The sequence below is a fragment of the Maylandia zebra genome, linkage group LG8 (assembly GCF_041146795.1).
Source record: "Maylandia zebra isolate NMK-2024a linkage group LG8, Mzebra_GT3a, whole genome shotgun sequence".
In the NCBI taxonomy this organism is placed as follows: domain Eukaryota; kingdom Metazoa; phylum Chordata; class Actinopteri; order Cichliformes; family Cichlidae; genus Maylandia; species Maylandia zebra.
Window position 1 is genome coordinate 5,301,312 of NC_135174.1, and position 19,883 is coordinate 5,321,194.

Genomic DNA, 19,883 nt, shown 5'->3' on the forward strand with positions numbered 1-19,883 from the left:
TTTTGCTTTATATGTTTTAAAGTGAGCAGCACCCTGTGGTGGCCTGCTATCTGACCCCCTCAAAATCAGCCAGATTTTTTTTTACACCATTACTTTAGTATATTTAATAGGCACTTAAAGTACACAACCCCTCTTGTGTACTTCAAGCGCCTATAATTCAGAACATTGGTATGTATGGTAAATGTGGTAAAAAGTTGTTTTCAATAAATATAACGTATATATTTAATAGTTACCCCTGACTAATCATTAAACTGGCAAACCTTCACAAGACGAAAAAAATGAACATGATGTAAAGCTTGTGAAAAGGGACAACGCCGGTCTCTCTCTCCAATTCTTTTTGTCTTGGTAGAAATCACGCAGAGATGTTTCCATGTTTTACACAATCCTTTTATGACCCATTTTCCTTACAGATGCATCTGGAGATCAGCACACGGCAGTCCTATTCTAAAGGCTGATCTAAAGAATTCCACACAGCAGTTGCAGGTATAACCTCTGGTCACCTACTCCTACAGTAAACACCCCCACAATGAAAATACACAGGTACAGTGGCCAGGGGTGCTGACCCCCATCTCCTTTTAAGGTAGTGTCCATTGGCAATGGTCTGCCCCTCACCCTCAGTAACTCTTGCTTCCTGCCCTGGGGGTGGGGGTTGATCGTCCTTCTGCCCTGTACCCCAGTTCTTTGTTCCCATTCCAGGCCTATTTTCTATTTTGTATACCCATTAACCGCCATATTGTAATATTAAAAGCAATCCCAAACTATATTCTCTTTAACTCTGATGTATATTAAGGAATCTATTCTCAACAAGCTGAAATTGTCTATAAAGATGTCTCAAGCCTGCTCCGGAAGACAGGTAGGTCTGTGGAAAGGTGTTGTTGCATTTTAATTTGTGTGCATATAACAATCTGATTTTGTGCTTGTAGCTTAGCGTGCAGTTCTTCTTCTTTGATGCTTAACAGCAGCTAACATCCAGAACGATGCATTACTGCCACCTGTAGGATTCTCCAGTCATTTAATGCCACTAACCAGTCATTGTGTTTGCTAATGAGCATCAGAGGGTAAAAGCTCTATCTTAGCTGCCTGGGTGGATGCTAGACTGAGAGTGTGTTTAGCATGTCTTCAGAAAGACAAGAGGGAGAAAGTTGGCACTTAAGTGGTTAAAGCCTCTGATGCTATGATTCCTGGTGCACCAGGGTGTTTATAACCATTTAACTTCATTAAAAATAGCAATGTGACTCTTGTATTTTCTGAGGCAGATGTTGATATTTACTTTGCTAGGTTTGAGCGTAAAGCTACTAAACTGCTACTAATGTTGCAGTTACAGTTAGCAAGTAAGGCTCAGGGGGCTTGCTTTCCCCTGTTTCCCAAGGTCTAATTTACAAAAACTTGAAGAGTGCAATTTTACAAGCACATGAACCTGTACCAGAAGCCTAGAGAGCATTTCCAGGGTATCCAAAACCATCTAGTCAAACCTACACAGACTTTACCAGAGGGAAGGGAATTTTTTTCGTTGGGGGCGTTATGCATCCAGGGCTATTGATTTAGCCATGGTGCAAGACTTATGCACTGAACTGTGCCCAAATGTACTGGGGTGTATTTAGATGAACAAACTGTCAGTCATTGGTGTCAGACTAATCGCAGGTTGACAAAATCTGCAAGATTCCTCTTCCTATAGCAAAGTTGTCACTTTGCTATGCCCAGTTCATGACGACTTTTCCGGCTTTAACTATTTTGGGTAACCTGTATGTATACCATGGCTCTTGCTGGGCCTTCTCTGTTGTTAATGTTTTTTTGTTGTTGCTTTTTATGTTCTCAGCCCACAGGAACGCTTGTGAATGAACAGAAAGCTATTTCTGCAGACATGTTTGTAATGCTAGTTTATGGAATGATAAACCTCTGATGAAAATGGTTGCACCATGGAGGGCGATGCTACAGGCAAAGTGAAGGTGTGTCAAGATTTATAGGAAAATAGGTGTAAATCAGGTGTAGCACCGTCATTCTTTATGATTAAAATCAGATGGAAATTATAGCTGGAAGGAACGATCTGAAACCACTTAAACGTAGATGGTGCTGAACCGATGCTGAGTGCTGGCTGTTTTATAACTGTTGGAGTAGAACTGTATGAAATTTGGTGCAAATTGGATTTTGTGCTGAGGGCGATGTAATTAACAGCTAGAACTACTAAAAGAAATGCCACTTATGTTGGCTGTCAGCAACATTTATTGGTGGTAAGAGGCCTAAATCTGAGCTCAGACTGAATGGATACACATAAGAGTGAAAAAAGGCACATAAAAGAAAGGAAGGGAGAAATATAATAGACAAGAGCCAAAATAACTAGCTTCTATTCTTCCATCTTTATGGTTAAAACTAGGTGTTGGTCAAGTAATGGTAGTAGTGCAAGTAACAGTGTTGGAAAAGGGTAATTCTGACAGTAGGCTGGGAATTTTCGTTCTCACAATGAGTGGCCACAGACACTAATGCCAAGCTACATGTTACTGTACAAACACTGACAAAGTATTTGCTGCTTTCCCTCTTTTTTTTTGCATGTTGGTCACACTTAAATGTTTGAGACCATTAAACAAATTTGAATATTAGACAAAGATAACACAAGTAAACACAATATGCAGTTTCTAAATGAAGGTATTTATTATTTAGGGGGAAAAATCCAAACCTGTTACATATACAGTAGGTATTCAAACACACTGATCAACCTATTCTCTGGGTTTGTGTCTGGGAATGTGTGTTTTATCAGTGCCTTACCACATCAGAACACAAAAGCCAAGGCCAGGTCAGTTCTGACTTATTTGAGGAACGTCACACAGGAACAAGTGTCAGCTGTGAGTTTGTAGCTTATATGAATTCAGTGACTTGTGAATGCAGCACACCGTGAATACTCCCGTCATAAAATCATTTTTGTCAATTTTAACTTCTTTGTTGTTGTTTTGAATCCTTCTATGGTTACTTTGCTTTGATGTCATATTATGTAGTTACTTTCAGTCACCACTTCATTCCAATCTAAATAAAGTTCAAGTATAAGAACCCCAAGTGTGGTCCTGTGTGTGATTCAAGCTGCTACCGCTCCTCCCGACTCCTGGGGTGGACTGTGCGGCTCTTTCAGACTTGAAGCACTACAGTTCATGTCTGTGAACATGATAAAAATAATTTTGTTTATATCTCACAAACTGACTTTAGTCTCCATGGCAGCCCTTTACCATGTAAGTGTACACGGGAAAAAGGAAAATTTGTGTCCATGAACATAAATCAATAAATGAAACTATGAGACTGTGCACTCTCTGTGTCACTTCACATGACTCTTCAAGCACATGCATGAAATTCCATTTCAGTGTAACTGAATCTGTTTGGAAAATGTAACCGCAGTGTCTCAGGCCCAGATAGTGAGAGAAGAAGCACACAACTACACTTTAACTGCCGTTTTATTTCTATATATGATCAGTATCATATTTTGTGACACTACATGTACAAATCATCTTATAGTTTTACTGTACCTGTACATCACCTTTGATACATTTTGAGCTTCACAAGAATAGAAAACATGAAAAGCCTGCAAAACATTCTGCACATATTCACATTAAAACAACAAATACATTGTATTTATACACACAATTCAATCCAAATGTATCATATGGATATTTATAACTGGCCTGACATATTATATTGTGTAAATAAAACAGAGAAATGCTTAACACTGCTGTTTGTGTATAGGATAACTTTAACTGTGCGAGTACTAATATCAAAGGTGAACATTACGTGCCTGCAATTGTGTGGAATTCACTGAATACTGTAAGTACATAAGAATCTGATTAATGGATTTATAGCCATGGATGAAGCTTGTGTATCTTAGTGGCTGGGAATGCAGCAGGATAAATTGTCTTCTGGTGAATTTAGAGTAAACACGTTCTATACTGCAAGTTTGTAAAATTCACCCTGAATGAAAAAAAATCTATTTTATTTCGAAGAATGCTCGAATTACAATCTCAATGCAAACGTTTTCTCACAGGGTGTCTGTTAACCTCTTCTCCATACATTTAAACTTCCTGCCCATTGTGCAGTTATGTCTACCTTGGTGTCCCCTTAGTCAGCGAAGGCCTGGGGACTGAGGATTTGGACCACTGCTCTGAAACAAACAAGTTTTCTGGTTGGTGATCCACTCTTGAAAACTTATGTATATCAGAATTCACTCTCTTCCAGAATCTCTTCCATGGTTTCCCCAAGCGTCATCTCACCATCGCTACTGGATAGACTCTTCCTGGTGAGGAACTCAAGTCCTGTCACATCATAGCCATTCAGCGCTTGACCCTTAACTTCTCCTTTTCCGAGTACTCTGCCTCTGCCGTGCACAGCCACCTGGAGCAGGTGGGGGTGCATTGTTGAAATGCCGCCCTCGTCATAGGAGTCACTTTGCCGAGAGCACCGCGGATGATGTCCTCGAGTACATTTCCACAGGTGCTTCAGGGGCATTCCCCGAAAACAGGTCCTGACCTTGAAGTGGTTGGTGAACAAGAAGAGCTGCCAGCGCTTTTTTAGTTCAGCTTGTACCTAAAGATAAAGGTTCCCAGTTATAGCAGTCCATTAGGCATATATTTACATACATGTACATAATGGCACGTAGCTTCGGATTTATACTTTTTGGAGTTGCTGCAAGTTACTGACTGCCTTGTACGCAAGTTTTTTTAAAATCACAAGATTTTCAGAAAACGTAACCTCTGATTTCTGGCCTTGAGATCAATGTCACTGCAATTTAATCTTGTCCAACATTTTTTATTAGATGCACCAATAGCATCAAGTTGAAAATCTTAGGCGACTTAATTCTTGAGCTGTCACATTCACAAGATTTTTTAGAAACCTCTAACCAAAGTTGGGCTACAAATCTTTGTGTGTCTTGGGCCATTTGACCTCAATAAATCACATGATAGGGTGGGGCTAGGTTTCACAATGGGTTCACCCGAAACCTCGGCTGATTGTGACCCACATCTGTTTTCACACCTTGTGTGATTAGGTAGAGGATCAATAGGGGGTCCATGACCAGTGTTGGTCAAGTTACTTGAAAAAAGTAATCAGTAACTAATTACTGATTACTCCCCCCCAAAAAGTAATCCCGTTACTTTACTGATTACTTATTTTCAAAAGTAATTAATTACTTAGTTACTTAGTTACTTTTTAAAAACACGATTTACAACCTGAAGAGGTGATAAAGTGATAGATCTTTCAGCCCAATTCTACTTTTTCTACATAATCCATCATACAAAATGTAATCAAATGGAAAAGTCTCTTTTTTTAACTCGTTTTTATCAGTTTTAATCTTTTAACTTTATGCATCAAGCAAAACATTTAATTATATGCAACATTCTCTGACTTGAATAAATTAGTTTAACATTTAAACCTATTTTCTGCACATTCCAGCACATAAAATAAAATATTTTTTGTGTTTTCACTCACTCTTTCAAACAGATGCAAGTAAAACACAGCAGAAAATAAATAAAGTCAAAGACTCAGCGGTCCTTTTGCTCTATTTTCACCTGTAAAGCAGGAGCAGGGTAGGCGGAGGGTTACCCTGGTGTAGGTGTGCTGCGGTCAGTTGAAGAATCCGCGCGAGTGTCTCTGTGAGTTTCCCATCACGTCGTAGCTACTCGGTGCTTGCTCGGAAGTTTAGGGGTTTTTTTCGCTGTAAAAAGAAGTTTTCTTCCCACGCACGATGGACGCTAATGTTTTTGTCACTTTTTATGGAATCAAACTCAAAGTAAGGTCAGTACTTCCACACTTTAAACGCTGCACGCTCATACTCTCTCCCGCACTCGATATATTATCCATTGTTGATCTGCACACAGCTGCTGTCACCAACGTCGCACTTGCTTACGTCACTGTCATGAGACATTCTTGCAAAAAAAATCACGGTTTTAGTAACGCAGTAACGCAGCGTTCCTACGGGAAAGTAACGGTAATCTAATTGCCGATTTTGCAATAGTAATCCCTTACTTTACTCGTTACTTGAAAAAAGTAATCAGATTACAGTAACGCGTTACAAGTAACGCGTTACTGCCCATCTCTGTCCATGACCCTGTTGGGGGACACTCTCATAGGGCTTAAACTGTGGGACTGTTGCTCTTAGAACTGAAGAAGCTTCTCGGATGAAATGTCTTCAAGAAACTTAAAGAAGTCCAGACACTTTTTTTCCAAGCACCTTAGACTACGATGACCTGGATGACTGAGAACCTTCACAGACATTTAGTATAATTTAAAAATGGCCCATGTATTTCTTATATGCATCCGTTACACTCCTCTGACCGGCCAATTATCTCATTTGTTGGTTTCAAGTGTTATTAGTTGGGGCGAGGGGGCTGTGGTAGTTCACGGTTTATGGTCACCACTTTCCCTTGTGAACAATTGTTCTTGCACGCTCCACTTTGGTGTTATTTTGATTAGTTGTGCGCCTCATGATTTTTTTTTAATGAGGATACTATCTTGTCAGTCTTTACCTTGTTCAGTGATATGTCACTATAGAAGCTCAGAGAACCTCAGACCATAGAGGCTAATGTAGCCTACTACAAGCTGGGGTTATATTATGAAGTACAAGCAGGTATGTGGTCTGCTAAACTGCAGAAACTGAAGAAAGAAGCTTTAAAGCTTTCAGGCAACAAAGCAAGAACTTGTGCATTTTAAATTTATTTTTTTGTTAAGTTTTCAGTTCTTACTATACAATTTTCCTGATATCAAAACTGCATTTATTGTAACTGACAAAAGAAAAACATACCTCTCCATTAGCAAAGCAGTACAGAACAGCTACCAAGAACCCCTAAAAAAGATTGTACGCAACAAATAGCAGTTATAATGCAGTTTTAGAACAAAATAAAATTCTCATCAGGTGGATAATTTGTATTAGTGGTGTTACCTGGAATGAGCTGAGGGTGAGGTTGACAAAGTTCCGAGCATAGCGACTGCTTCCATCTACACACTCGTCTATCAGCACAGTGAAGACTACTTCATGGATTCCAAGCAGAGGAATCAGCACCAGTGTTGCTCTGGCCAAGCTAAAGTCCATAAACAAATACATTTATCATTGAGAATGAGTATGAGCATTTTTAGAGTGGAGTTATCCTTTGCTCTTTTTAAATCTAAGGGAATAAGAAACATTATATAACCTGTGCGTACATTTATATGCATGATTTTCCCTCGTGGTGTGACATTTATGGTCAGAGCTGTGGGGGTGACATTTGAATTTGTGCTGCACATGGTGAGTGATTAACATTTAAATGGTAAGCCAGGAGTCTGCTGTACCAGTTTAAGAATAAGACTTTGGAAACAGTTCTCAAGGTCAAGCTTGTTTCCTGACATTTAGACAGGGAAGCAGTAAAATCTTAAATACCTGTATCTGTAGTCGGTAAATTTCACCTGATCTGCTTTCAGCTTGGACAGCAGCAACATCAGAATCTTAATGAAGATAAAGAAAATAACCTGCAATATACAACAAAAGCAGGTTTAAATGAAATGCACATTAAAAAAGACTAAAAGTGTGTTGGAAATGCTTCAAAGTAAGAAGATGGCTAATATCATTCATACTTGTGACTATAGTAGCATCATATCACATGCCAACACGAGGCATAAACCATTACATGGAGAAAATTAGGGGGAAAGTAACTAATTAATTAAGCACCACTGGAGCCACATGACATATCTGTAACCAATGTGACTGTGCTATGGTTCTTTGAAAAGTGTGTAGAGGTTGTTGAGAAACTTGACTTACTAACACTGATAAAGTGATCGGGCCCTTTATGATCCACCAGAACCCTCTGTTAATAATGGACCAGCATCTAAGGAATAAAGGGTTTACGAGTCAAGCAGCAGTCTGTTAAACTGATTATTTTAATATAAAACATGTATTGAGAGACTTACTCTGTGTTTTCATATAAAATCTTGACCACTGTCCATGGTGTCACAAACAAGGCCGGAGTTCCTGAAACACCAATGACATGAGATGGTAGTTGAAACTGGAGCATTTCAGATTAACAGATCACACTTAAGTGCACATGAATCAAACTACACAAGAAGACGCTATCGCTCACAGTTTTGAAGCACTACAAGTGCATGAAACCTTCACTGCCACGGGAAATGTTTCTGACTTGGACAAATAATCCTGCTAACAGATGAAACCCATTCAGTTTTTACCCACATGGAGAGAACCGATGCAACCACAGAGACAACATGCTAACTCCACAGAGAGCAAGCAGACTCAAACCCAGAACCTTAGTTAACCACTGCACCATTGTGGAGTTAACATGATGAAATACCTAACTTAACATTTAATTCAACCATATACTGCCTTGATCCAGTTCTTTATACTGGCAACCCTTTCTTGGATATCTGTGACTGTAATGGTTACTGGACCCTGTTCTGGGAGGTTGATGTGGTCTTGTCTCAGATCCACGAGCCATAGTTGGCTAATCTCCCCCCGTGCTACCTTGATCTTAGCCTCTAGTCGCATTCTCCATGGAGGGTATTGCTCCTTGTGGCTGTTCAACTTGTAGCCAAGCATCTCACTGATCACTGCTGCCGTAGTGTAGATCAGCTTGTTAGTTGTCCATCGTGCTGCATTCACATCATCTAGTAGGTCTTCTGAGGGTACTTCACGTAGTCTTGGAGGATCCACGTTTCAAGCTTTGCCATGATTCTGTCTTTCAGGTCAGTTCCTCTCATACTCAACAATCCTTCTTCATTCACACTTTGGGCTTGGTACCCAATCTCGGGTGGGGGTGATGCTATCTCTCCCCTGACCTGCCATCCTGGCTCCCCCTTGCTGTAGCATGTGTGTTGTACCTCATCAATCTCTAGCTATGAGAGCATTCCCTTCTTCCGAAAGTTGGAGCACTGAGCTACATTATTTCGCCGTCAATGTGGATGTTTGGTATCGAAGATTCCATCGGTCCCTTCATGTAACCCCAGTCAGCTTCTTCAGCCATAAGTGTGACCCATGTCAGGGCCTGGTGCTGTCCAACTCTTCATACTGGCAAACCTTTCTTGGATGTCTGTCACTGTGATGGTTTATGGACCCTGTTCAGGGAGGTTGCTGTGGTCTGCTCTCAGATCCACGAGCCATAGTTGGCTAACCTCTCTCCATGCTACCATGTTCATTTGTTTGTTCATTCTTGTGTGAACATGTTAATATGGCCACGTCCTTGACTTATCTGGACAAAAGTGAGCTTTGGGCTCAGGTTACTTCCTAATATAAAAGCATACACACAAATAGTTCATGTCTAACTCACCCCATCCTAGCAGCATGTATTTCTTCAGCAGACACCTCTTGGTCAGCACAGCAGTGAAGAGCAGCGTATGAAGGAAAATGGCCTCCACCAAAAGCCAGAAGTAGTTACAGGCCACAAAGTACTCCATGCACACCTTGGACAATCTGCACATTATCACTATCTGTTAAAGTGTAAGTTTCAGGTAGATTAGTCTCAGAACTGTATCCACTGAAAACCAGAAACAAATAAGAAGACATTATTAACAGTCTTTAGAAAAAACACCATAGTGTACCGGAGAGCTCGAGTAGGTGTTCCATCCAGGGTCGTCCTTTGGTAGGTTGGAATACATGATGTGCATTATGATCTCCTTAGAAAGGATAGCTGCAGCTCTCAGGATGAATGACACAAACAGATTCATATGGATGTAGTTCCTGGTACAGTGGAGCTTCCTGGTAAGAAGATACAGAAGCAATTTGAAAAAGCCATTGATCCTTCTTGTGCAACTGTAAAAGCATTACTGAGGGCACATGACATAACATAAGTGGAAATGAAAAATGCTCTTGGTTGTCACGGGTACATGGAAATGTTTGTGGCTTTTAATGTAATTAAAAATGATAACTTGTCTCCACAGGCTTGTAAATATCTCTTCCTAGTGGGTAACTGTCAAGTCCTGTAATCCTCTGCATAAAATCAATGCAGTTGAAGTTAATAAGTCCATCCTATATTTTGCTAGTGGTATAACAGAATTATAGAAGCTGTATCCTGCCGAGTGGAAGCAGAATGTTGTAGATGTTTTTAGGCCTAAAGGATATCTTCAGTTACCATCCAAATGTAGTGCCAAAATGTAGCATCCATATTGCAACTGAAGTCTGTGGAGATCTGTTAAAAAACTTCCAGCTTTTGTTTCCTTTACATAAAGCAAGCATGCCAGGTTTACTAAATATGGCAGCTCTATACATGTGAACTACGGTCTACAGTTGGCAGCTCGACTCTATAATGATCTAGTAAAAAATGTTATCATGTAATCATACACAAGATCTGATGACCAAAGGTTCAAAGTTAATACCAAAGTTGTCATAAATCTTTATAAACTTTATTTTTCTGAACATTAAAAAATTGTTTCAAACCTTAGCATGCCCATTAGCAGAGTGGCTAATATGAGAGACACCAAAGACAAGGAGTAGCCAATGACAGAGATGAGCCTGAGGGCTGTATGGCGCAGCATTTCATCCTCCTGGAAAAAGATATAATTACACAATAAAACTGACGGAGGCAATGCTACACTTCTTTAGCACAAAAATTCTGATTAAGGACAATCAAGAAAATAATCCCTTATAGTCTTTCTAGAACTTTTACGCCTAGAGAAAGAAACAAATTGCAAAATAGAGACCTCGCTTTCAGCGTTAAAACCTAAAGGGAAACTATGTAATACACACCCTTTCCCTCACCTTGTCTTTAAAGTAATGGTGCTCCTCACACTCTGAGACATCCCTCCAGGGCTCGGAGGAGTTCTCCATTTGTCGCCATCTCCCATTTTCCAAGCATTCTCTATGTGCGCTCCTAGAATTGTCTGGAGGTAAATGGAAGAAACATGGATGGGCATTATTTCCTCTGACAGCTCAGTGAGAAAAAAGGCTGACTTGGAGGGGAGATAATTACTTTACGTTTATTGTTTTGTATTTATTCTGGGTAGGCAGTTCTTCTCCTTGGAAGAAGAGGTCAAGAATTCAAACTTCATTGTGATATATTCTGTATCATTTTCTGGTGGTAGATTTAAGAAATGTGAAATGTTAAAGTACTTCAGGGCACATCTTTATATTCAGTCTTTCATAAAGTTTCTAAATATGAGGGACATACTGGAAAAATGTCATCTGATGTCCAAAATTAGAGGGGTAGCAGTCTATGCTAACATTTATTTTCCCCTAAGGGACTGTGTCACTTACAGTTCAACAATTTAGCATGAAATTATATCAAAATTGAATCGTGCTGAGTTATAACAATGGTTATTTGAAGCTGGGTGATTTTGAATTACTTCTGCATGTATAGTTCCTCCTGTCTTACTATCGAGAAAATAATTCCATGGAAAATTCAACTTGAATAAAACTGACTTGAGATTGCACAAAAAAAATACATGCACTTTAAACACACACATACACACAAACATAAAATAACGACAAATTTACTCCGATCATTGTGAAGTGAAATTGTGGCATTATGACAGCCCTAAATGCAACCTGTGCTTTTTTCCATGGTTAATAAAGAATACAAGAATTCTTTATTAACCTACAACTATTGGCAAAAACATGAAAAATGTTATTTCAGTGTATATTTAAGAGAAGAAGCATTTTAAATTGTGTAACAGTGGGTTACAGCTCAGGACAGTTCCAAGAGTTTATTATGACCATTAGGCAATAATACTGTGACTATGTTTCTTCTTTTTCACGTTTAAAGTGTGACTGTGTAATTAGCTGTTTTGATTTTGACATTTAAATGCACTGTAAAATTCGTATGCTTTTTGCTGCATTCTTGTGACTAATGAACAAAGTATGCATAATACAGTTTTTAAAAATTTGTGCACTCCTATGTGATTTGTTTCGGATAAAACAACATTACCGTCACTGATCCACGGTAAGAAAGACGGACAGGGGACGGACACATTTCCAGGAGAAGAGTGGGGCCAACACACAAACATGTCAAACGCTCCTTTGCAGTAGTTTCCTGCAATAAAAATAATGCTTGAGGATTTTGTAAAGGTAATAAAAAATGACAAATATGAAGACTTGCAGAAGGCTTACCAGTTATTGAGAGTGCACTCGCTACCAGAGTTTTATTGCAGTTCTTCGAGTATTCATTCCGCTTAGCAATCAGACTTTCAAGCAGTGAACCTGTTACCTTCCATTCAGATGGAGAAAGAAGTGAGAGAAAAACTGTTATTTGATATGTTTTCGCTCAGGATGATATCTGGGAAAGAATTGTTTAAGATGCTTATATAAAAGACCACATAAACAGTACATCGTACAAAACGCTGATCATTTGACTTATTGGTTTTTATCAGGGGAACATCTTTATTGGTAATGAAATTCATGGACTCCAAACTCTCTCAAATTTGCCCACTACAACAAAAATTAAAAAATAACAGTTAAAATTTAATTAAAAGTCTAACAGACAGGTTGTGTGAATAACATTTTGGAATATAGTTAATCACGAGAAGAAAAGACAACCCATCATTTTAAAAGTAACTTTCAGTTAGGGGCGATTTGTGACTCAAGAGTTGGGAGTTCGCCTTGTAATCGGAAGGTTGCCGGTTGGAGCCCCGGCTTGGACAGTCTCGGTCATTGTGTCCTTGGGCAAGACACTTCACCTGTTGCCTACTGGTGGTGGTCAGAGGGCCCGGTGGCAGCCAGTGTCCGGCAGCCTCGCCTCTGTCAGTGCTCCCCAGGGCGGCTGTAGCTACAATGTAGCTGCCATCACCAGTGTGTGTGTGTGTGTGTGTGTGTGTGTGAATGGATGTGTAAAGCGCTATACAAATACAGGCCATTTACTAAAATTGTTTAATTATGGGTGTGCCCAGATGTGAGACGCTGTCTTTTTCTTTTACCAAGGCACGCTTACACATAAGGATGTTTTCCTAATGACTTCTCTAACTGACTAACTGCACCATCTTATGGCACACACTTGTGTTACATGAAAGTAAAGATGAGTTTTAAACTTAAGATATTAGTTCAACACAATACCAAATGTAGATGTCTAGAACATGAAGTTATGGTGTTGTTTCTTCAGATTGTTGTAGTTCAATTTCGGAGGTTTTAAATATTTTTAAGTGCAGCATTTTAAAAAAGAACCTCTAACCAAGCTCAGGAAGGCCAACAGGGATAACATGTATAAAAGTGCATCAATAAGATTCAGTTTAATCTTCATTTTAATGAGGTTTGAAACACCTTCTGTGACACAAACATTTTCTTTGTTTTCATGTCCTTTACAACAATCGTGTTTTGTTAGTGGCATTTTCTTATTATTAATAATGTGCCAGCAAACATGACTGTGTGTGCCTACAGGTCCAACAATCGTTTTGAGGTGTCTACATGGGTTTTCTATGAGTAAACTTAGTATAAATTGTCCACCAAAAAACCCCATTAGGAGACCAGAGGGGTGAAACTACTGTCTGGTCTGCATGGACCAGCCTGGAGGCTATTTCCAAGCAACCATGTGACGTACTATATATTGCATATGTTTTTCAGCTGACACTGGGATGAGCCAAGTTTGTTAATACAAATATCTAATCAGTCGATTACACTGCAGCACATCAATGCTTTTAAACATGTAGACATGGAAAACAGAACCTGCTGAAGGTCAAACCCAGCATCAGAACGTGGACAAAGGCAAATTAGGGACTCTGAATGTGCCATGGTTGTTGGTGAAAAGAACTTTTGATCTGCTGAGACGTTCCTGCATAATCATCTCAAGAAAATATTTAGTAAGCAGTAGTTCTCTGTGCAAAAACGCCTTATTGATGCCAGAGGAGAATGGCTAGCGTGCATTGAGCTGACAGGACTGTATGCCAAAGAGCATACACAATGCATTGATCCTTAAAACGGCTGCAACACCTGAAGACCACCCAGTGTACCACTCCAGTCAACGAGAAGGCAACGACAACCGATGATTGGAAAAATGTTTCCTGATCTGAGGCGTCATCATCATATGATTCATTTATGTATTTAAGTGAATGCTTAGTATCCTGTGTAATCATTGCATATTTACCATATTAAGTTATTCAGAAGGAGTTTATGAAAGGAGCACAGTTTAATTTTAAGTTTTTGCTAGTTAATTTTGCTTCAAATTAAGTGAAAATTTAATCAGTTGTTCAATATTATGAAAGTTTATTTATTCATTCGTTCATTGCTGATTAAATTAAAGCGATTTACAGTTAGCTACAGTCATTTAATTGAATTGTCTATTTAATTTAATGATTGCAAGATTGAATCTTTCACAGTATCTGCAGCCTGCAGATGAAGGCACTGTTGCAGTATCCTTTTTTATCCACTTGGTGGGAGTATTTAATCAGGAGCAGCATCTGTGACTGAGGGAACATTTTCATCTTAGTTTAATCTTCAATTGATACATGCAATTTATCAACCTGGCTCACTGCATTAGTGCCATGCCTTCAGCAATGCAAACACACACCTGTGTATTTATTCCGGCCTCAGTGACATATACAGAGTGAATTATAATTCCCCCTTAATTTGCTTTCATTAGTGAGACGTCAGCATTTCCTGTATTTGAGACCCCGTCTTTTATAGATGATATCTAGCTCACCTATCTTATCTTGGTTGAACACTTCCAAGCTTCACATCAAAATGAGAGCAACAGCTGAACTAGGCAACCGCCTGTGCCGCCTGTAAACGCTGCAGAAAATACATAAAAGCCCGACGGATCACACAATGCATTATATATGTCTCCACAGACAACTGTTAGCTGTCATTGTTACTGTTATTTTGTGCTGCAAAATGATCGTTTGAATCAAATATAGAAGACGTTTCCATTAAGTGTGACGCAGCTCTCACACTCAGTGATAAATACTGCTTTTCTGTCTGGTTATAATTTCACAGAAAAGCCTCAAATGTGTGTGTATGTACAGTTTACCTGATGGCTGTAGATGATAAAGAGCAGTGTGAGCAGGAGTTTGGTCCTCTTGTTCCAGGCTGGCATTGGAGCCGGCATGGCTCTGTGTTCACATTGAAATCAATTGGTGTCTGGTCTCTTGGCTTTCCTGCCACCTCATGCCTTTCGCTTTGGCTTGTCGGGCCTCTCACTCATCCTTGCTTTAGCGCCGTACTTCCTTTTTTGCACTGCTGTTCCAGCTTCACTGCATCAAAAAGAGTGGATTTGAACCTGACCTCCTTCCAAGAAACTCCGAAAATTTTGTTACGACGGAAGGATGATTTGAAAGAATTGTGCTCAAAGCTGGTCTCCCACCTATACCAGTTATCCTTAGAGTTCCTTAGATCCAGCAAATGCTTCCACTCTAGTTCTTCAATTAGCTACTATATTACTTTTTAATAACAGATTTCATGGAGGGTAAAACCAAGTTCTCATCTGTTCACGAAGAGCTCTGGGACTGAGGTGGATCTGTCTGTGCTCCCTATAGATACAGAGCAGCTGAACACGCCTGTGGATCCTCACCGACAGATTGCCTCTCCCACCCAGTCCTCCCCTAACCAATGAAGATAAAGCCCCAGAAGAGTATAAATGAACTAACTTTGTTGTCCAGGAAAACTGATCACACAGGAGTAAACTGGTCACACACTGTTGTACCAGCATTCACTGGGATTTCATGCGCATATACACTGAAAAAAATCACAATGCACATACAAGCACAAGCAAATACCACCTTAACTTGTGACAAAAAGAGAAGACACAACTGCTCCCTTCTGTCTAACTAGCTCAAACAGTAACTGGGCATCACCCAGCATTTCTGACACTAATGGGGATCTAGTGTAAACTAACATCCACAGAAGCCAAACACAGACGAGCAAATTAGAGAGCAAAGAGCCAGGGTTGGTGCATTAAAAACCCATCTCAGTATATCATTAAGAATAAATCGCCTTGCGTAATTTATTTTTAATTGACAAAAGCTAATTTCACAATCAGAAAGGAAGTAGTAACAGTATTAGTTGACTAACCAATTAGCTAATTAAGCCACAACTTTCTCATGACTTTTTACAGCAGATAGAAAAAACTTAAACAAAACGAGAGATAAAATGTTATTACATCACATGGATCACAAAAAACCTTGCATATGATGAATTCTTATTTCATAACCTAATAATTGCATTCTGAATTTTCTCACTGACAAATAAATTCCATTTCAGTTCAGTTCAATTTGATTTTATTTAATAGCACCAATTTACAACAACAGCTGCCTCAAGGCGCTTGATGATGTATTAAAGCTGTATGTACGCATGCACGTACAGTCCTGTGAAAAAGCAGTTGCTCTTTTGTGACCTCTTAGTTAATTGTATTTTAGAAGCAGTTACATGTTTCAGAACGTTTTGATTTTAAACGAAGAAATGCAGTTTTAAAAATCTGATTTCATTTATTAAGGGAAAAAAGCTATCCAAACCTGCCAGACTGAAGTAAAAAAAGTTGTGACCAATCATAGATTAACTGTGATTAACCACATTTGTTGGAAAGCTCAATTTCACTAGCCACACCTAGGAGAGATTACTGTCTGACAAGGGAACCAGGCTAAAAGCCACAATCTAAAGAAACAGCTACGCAACAAAGACTTCAGTTTACTCCACAGTAAGAGTGATTATTCACAAACTTGGAGAAAACTTGGAACAGTGGTGAACCTTCCCAGGAGCAGCCGGCCTACTAAAATTACTACAAGAGCGCATGAATGACTCATCCACGAGGTCACAAAAGAACTATGGAGAACATCTAAAGAGCTGCAGATGCCACTTGTCTCAGTTGAGGCCAGTAATCATGACACAACCACAAGAAAGAGGCTATGATTTTCCCTAAGATTTTAGGAAAAATATTTTGTGAACTGATAAGACAAAAGTTACCTTTTGGAAGGTTTGAGTCCTGTTACATCTGGCATAAAACTTTTACAGCCTTTCAGAAAAAGAGACCAAGAGCACCAAACACGGTGGAGGTAGCAAGCAAGCAATTTATTTATAAAGCACTTTCAGATCAGCCCCCAGCTGAACACAAAGTGCTGTACACTTGACATGCCATGTTCAATGTTTTTTAACATTGAACATGTTAAAAAATAAATAAATAAATAAAATAAAATAAATAAAAAATATTTAAAAAATAAAAAATAAGATGATTATTGACATTTAAAATAATAGGTAGTGTGATGTCTGCAGCACTTTGCTGAACAACTTGCTGCAACTGATGGGATCATGAATTCTGTTTATTACCACAAAATCCTGAAGGAGAATTTTCCAGTCATCACTTTCTGTCCTGAAGAGCAAGTGCACTTGGGTTATGCAGCAGGACGATGATAGAAAACAGACCAGCAGGTCCACCTCTGAATAGCTAAAACAAACAAACAAACAAACAAACAAAAAGGTTTTGGAGCGGCTTAGTTGAAGTCTGGACTTAAATCCTATTGAGATGCTTTAGGACGATCTTCAACGGCCGTTTACAGGCCGTTTGAGTGTGTATGTAATCTCACACCACACATATACAAATATAATCACCAAAATTATCTAACAAAAGGAAGGTGAAATCAAGAGATATCCCAGGCAGCAAAGTGACTCAGAATGGGATATTTACCTATTTTCAACTTCAAGGAAAAACCTCAGATTTGTGTATTTGTTACATGTTACTTTAGAATTTTACTGTAATATGAACGTGACAGAATCCATTTTAGAGAAAATACTTATACATCTATCGGGATATATCTATATATATCGAGTTATCTATCTATCTATCTATCTATCTATATGTGTGTATTCTTTCAGGATGACATAGTGCACCAAGCTTTGCATTATTTATGATCATGACATGCAAACTAACAGTAAGATCCTTTTATTCCAGCTTTGTAAGCTTGGCAATACAGAGCTGTGGCTGAATGTGCACACTATGTGCCTGCAGACAGTAGAGATTAGGTTTAGACTAGAGGAAAAATACATCAGAATTTTCAGTGCAATTTGAAAGATTTAAATAGCAGTGTGCGGTCTCAAGCAGCAGACGTATGGCCTTAGGGTACTGGTGTGGAGGGATTCTCATTTATAGCTGGACAGCAGGAAGAGAAGAGGCTGTTGAAGAGGTAATGTGAGAGTTCAAATGTGGCCATTTCAAACCCACTTAATGGTCGAAACCTCTCCCATGGTTTGTGCTCTGGTTCCATTTATGAGAGCTTCACTAAACCTGAGAGCCACTTTGAGTCTTTTACCAAGAAAGTGATTGTGAGATAGCGATCTACTAGTAAAGGCAGTGGAGTAAAATGGATAAAATAACTGTATAAATCCCATTCTAGTAAGTCCAATTTTCTATTTTAGTTTTAGGAAATACACTGCTGGTTACATATCCAGAATTGAAATCAGTAAAATACAAACCATGTATACATTTACCCATAAAACACAAACATATTGATAGTGTAAATGCATGCTAAATGATCTGTTAAGGATTTACGACTGATTGCAACAGGACACTCTTTTCTAGACATTTGAAAACAGAGGTTAGGTGTGTATGTGAAGGTGTTAGATGTGGTTGTGGTGGTCAGCAGTGACTGCTGTTGTCATGATAGTCACAGGACAGTTCAAAGGTTTAATTCACAAACTCTGGTTTGAATAAGAAAGTCAATATACCTGCAGTTTCAGTGAGTCAACTGAGGAGCACAGTCTCTGGCTCCCTTGAGACAATGAAGCTGGAAGGGTGAATTACATAGTTCAAAGTCCAAACTGAAGTAAATCCATGAGATGAGGTTCTGACAAAGGCAGCAAACTGAAGGGACGCACAATCAGGGATTCCTGGGAGATGAGAGTGTGAATCACCTGGAAAACAACAATTCTGAATATTTAGACTTACAAGCCCTAAATTACCACAAAGCCAAGCTGAACAGCCTGACAACGAATAGCTCAAAAGCCAGTTAGGCAGAGGCAATGACACACAGGTGTGATGATGCAGTTGCTGCAGCCCCCGATCACACCTGCTCTCAAAGCCCAATCACACAAAGACCTGGGAGCAGAAGAGAGAGAGAAAGCGAGAGCAAAATTAGAGGGGCGGTGTACAGGGCTCCAGGTAACCATGGCACCTGTCAATTACTGCACAGTAAAGAACAACAGGACATGAGAAAGTGACTGGAGGAGATTTTTAAATAAACAAATGTGTTTCTTGTTTGGCCGACATTTTCAACTTTCTCTCATCGCCTCCACCACCAAAACACCAAGATGCTAACAATGGGAAATATATAGGTTAATACTATTTATATTACACTGTCATATTATTTATGTTTTGTGAAAAAAACAACATGAAATTCTGAATATTTTTGGATGCAAACTTGTCATGGAATATGTATAAACACTGCATCCATAGCATTTCTGCAAAAACATCCTGCACAATGAAAAAAAATAGGGAGACATCAAGCGATGATGAGCTTGGTTGGTTGTTTCCAAACAACAGCTCAGCAGCAAGGAGATTTTCATCGTGTCAGTGGGGGGGGGGGCTTGAGCTCCTGTTGGCAGAGTTGGGACCACATCTATGGAGGCAGAGGAAAAATTTTAAAGAGCCGATTGACCCAGAGCAGCGTCTAGCTGTGTGTCTGAGGTAAAACAGTATTATTCACTGTATATTCAGTATCTGTGTTCATTTTGAGCTACCAAAAAACCCATGCAAAATTCTCCTGTGAAATGACACAGTAATTTTCAACTAACAAAATATTTGCGAGAATTTTACATTCTCAACATTTAGAGGCCTAAACTGATGCTTCTAAACGGGGCTTCAAAAACTAGTGGGTGATGTCACAGTCTATGTTATCTATGAGTATCATCGCATTCTTATGCTGGTACAAGCCAATAATAAATGAAACAAATTATGAACTCATAAAAAAGTAAAAAGTATTCATAAAAATATAAAAGCTGAATTAAAAGTACAAAGAAAGTTTCATTTATTAAT

The 19,883-nt window shown here is 39.1% G+C and overlaps 1 protein-coding gene across 3 annotated transcripts; it reads right to left on the reverse strand.

Moving 5' to 3' along the window:
* Positions 1–3,433: 3,433 nt before the first annotated feature.
* On the reverse strand, positions 3,434–18,841 carry glp2r (glucagon-like peptide 2 receptor). 3 transcript variants are annotated; one of them, XM_076887216.1, is made up of 16 exons: positions 18,578–18,841; positions 17,183–17,300; positions 14,895–15,117; positions 14,568–14,656; positions 12,050–12,146; positions 11,868–11,972; positions 10,703–10,824; positions 10,382–10,488; positions 9,547–9,703; positions 9,276–9,435; positions 7,909–7,969; positions 7,760–7,826; positions 7,382–7,470; positions 6,908–7,046; positions 6,770–6,811; positions 3,434–4,557 (listed from the first exon to the last, which is right to left on the reverse strand). In XM_076887216.1, the coding sequence occupies exons 6-16, from the start codon at positions 11,944–11,946 to the stop codon at positions 4,189–4,191; spliced, it is 1,392 nt and encodes a 463-aa protein (XP_076743331.1). In that variant the 5' UTR covers positions 11,947–11,972; positions 12,050–12,146; positions 14,568–14,656; positions 14,895–15,117; positions 17,183–17,300; positions 18,578–18,841; the 3' UTR covers positions 3,434–4,188. The 3 variants fall into 3 exon arrangements, with proteins under 3 accessions (XP_076743331.1, XP_004569770.1, XP_076743330.1); XM_004569713.3 differs by lacking the exon at positions 14,568–14,656; XM_076887215.1 differs by lacking the exons at positions 14,568–14,656; positions 17,183–17,300; positions 18,578–18,841 and adding an exon at positions 15,228–15,381.
* Positions 18,842–19,883: the final 1,042 nt, after the last annotated feature.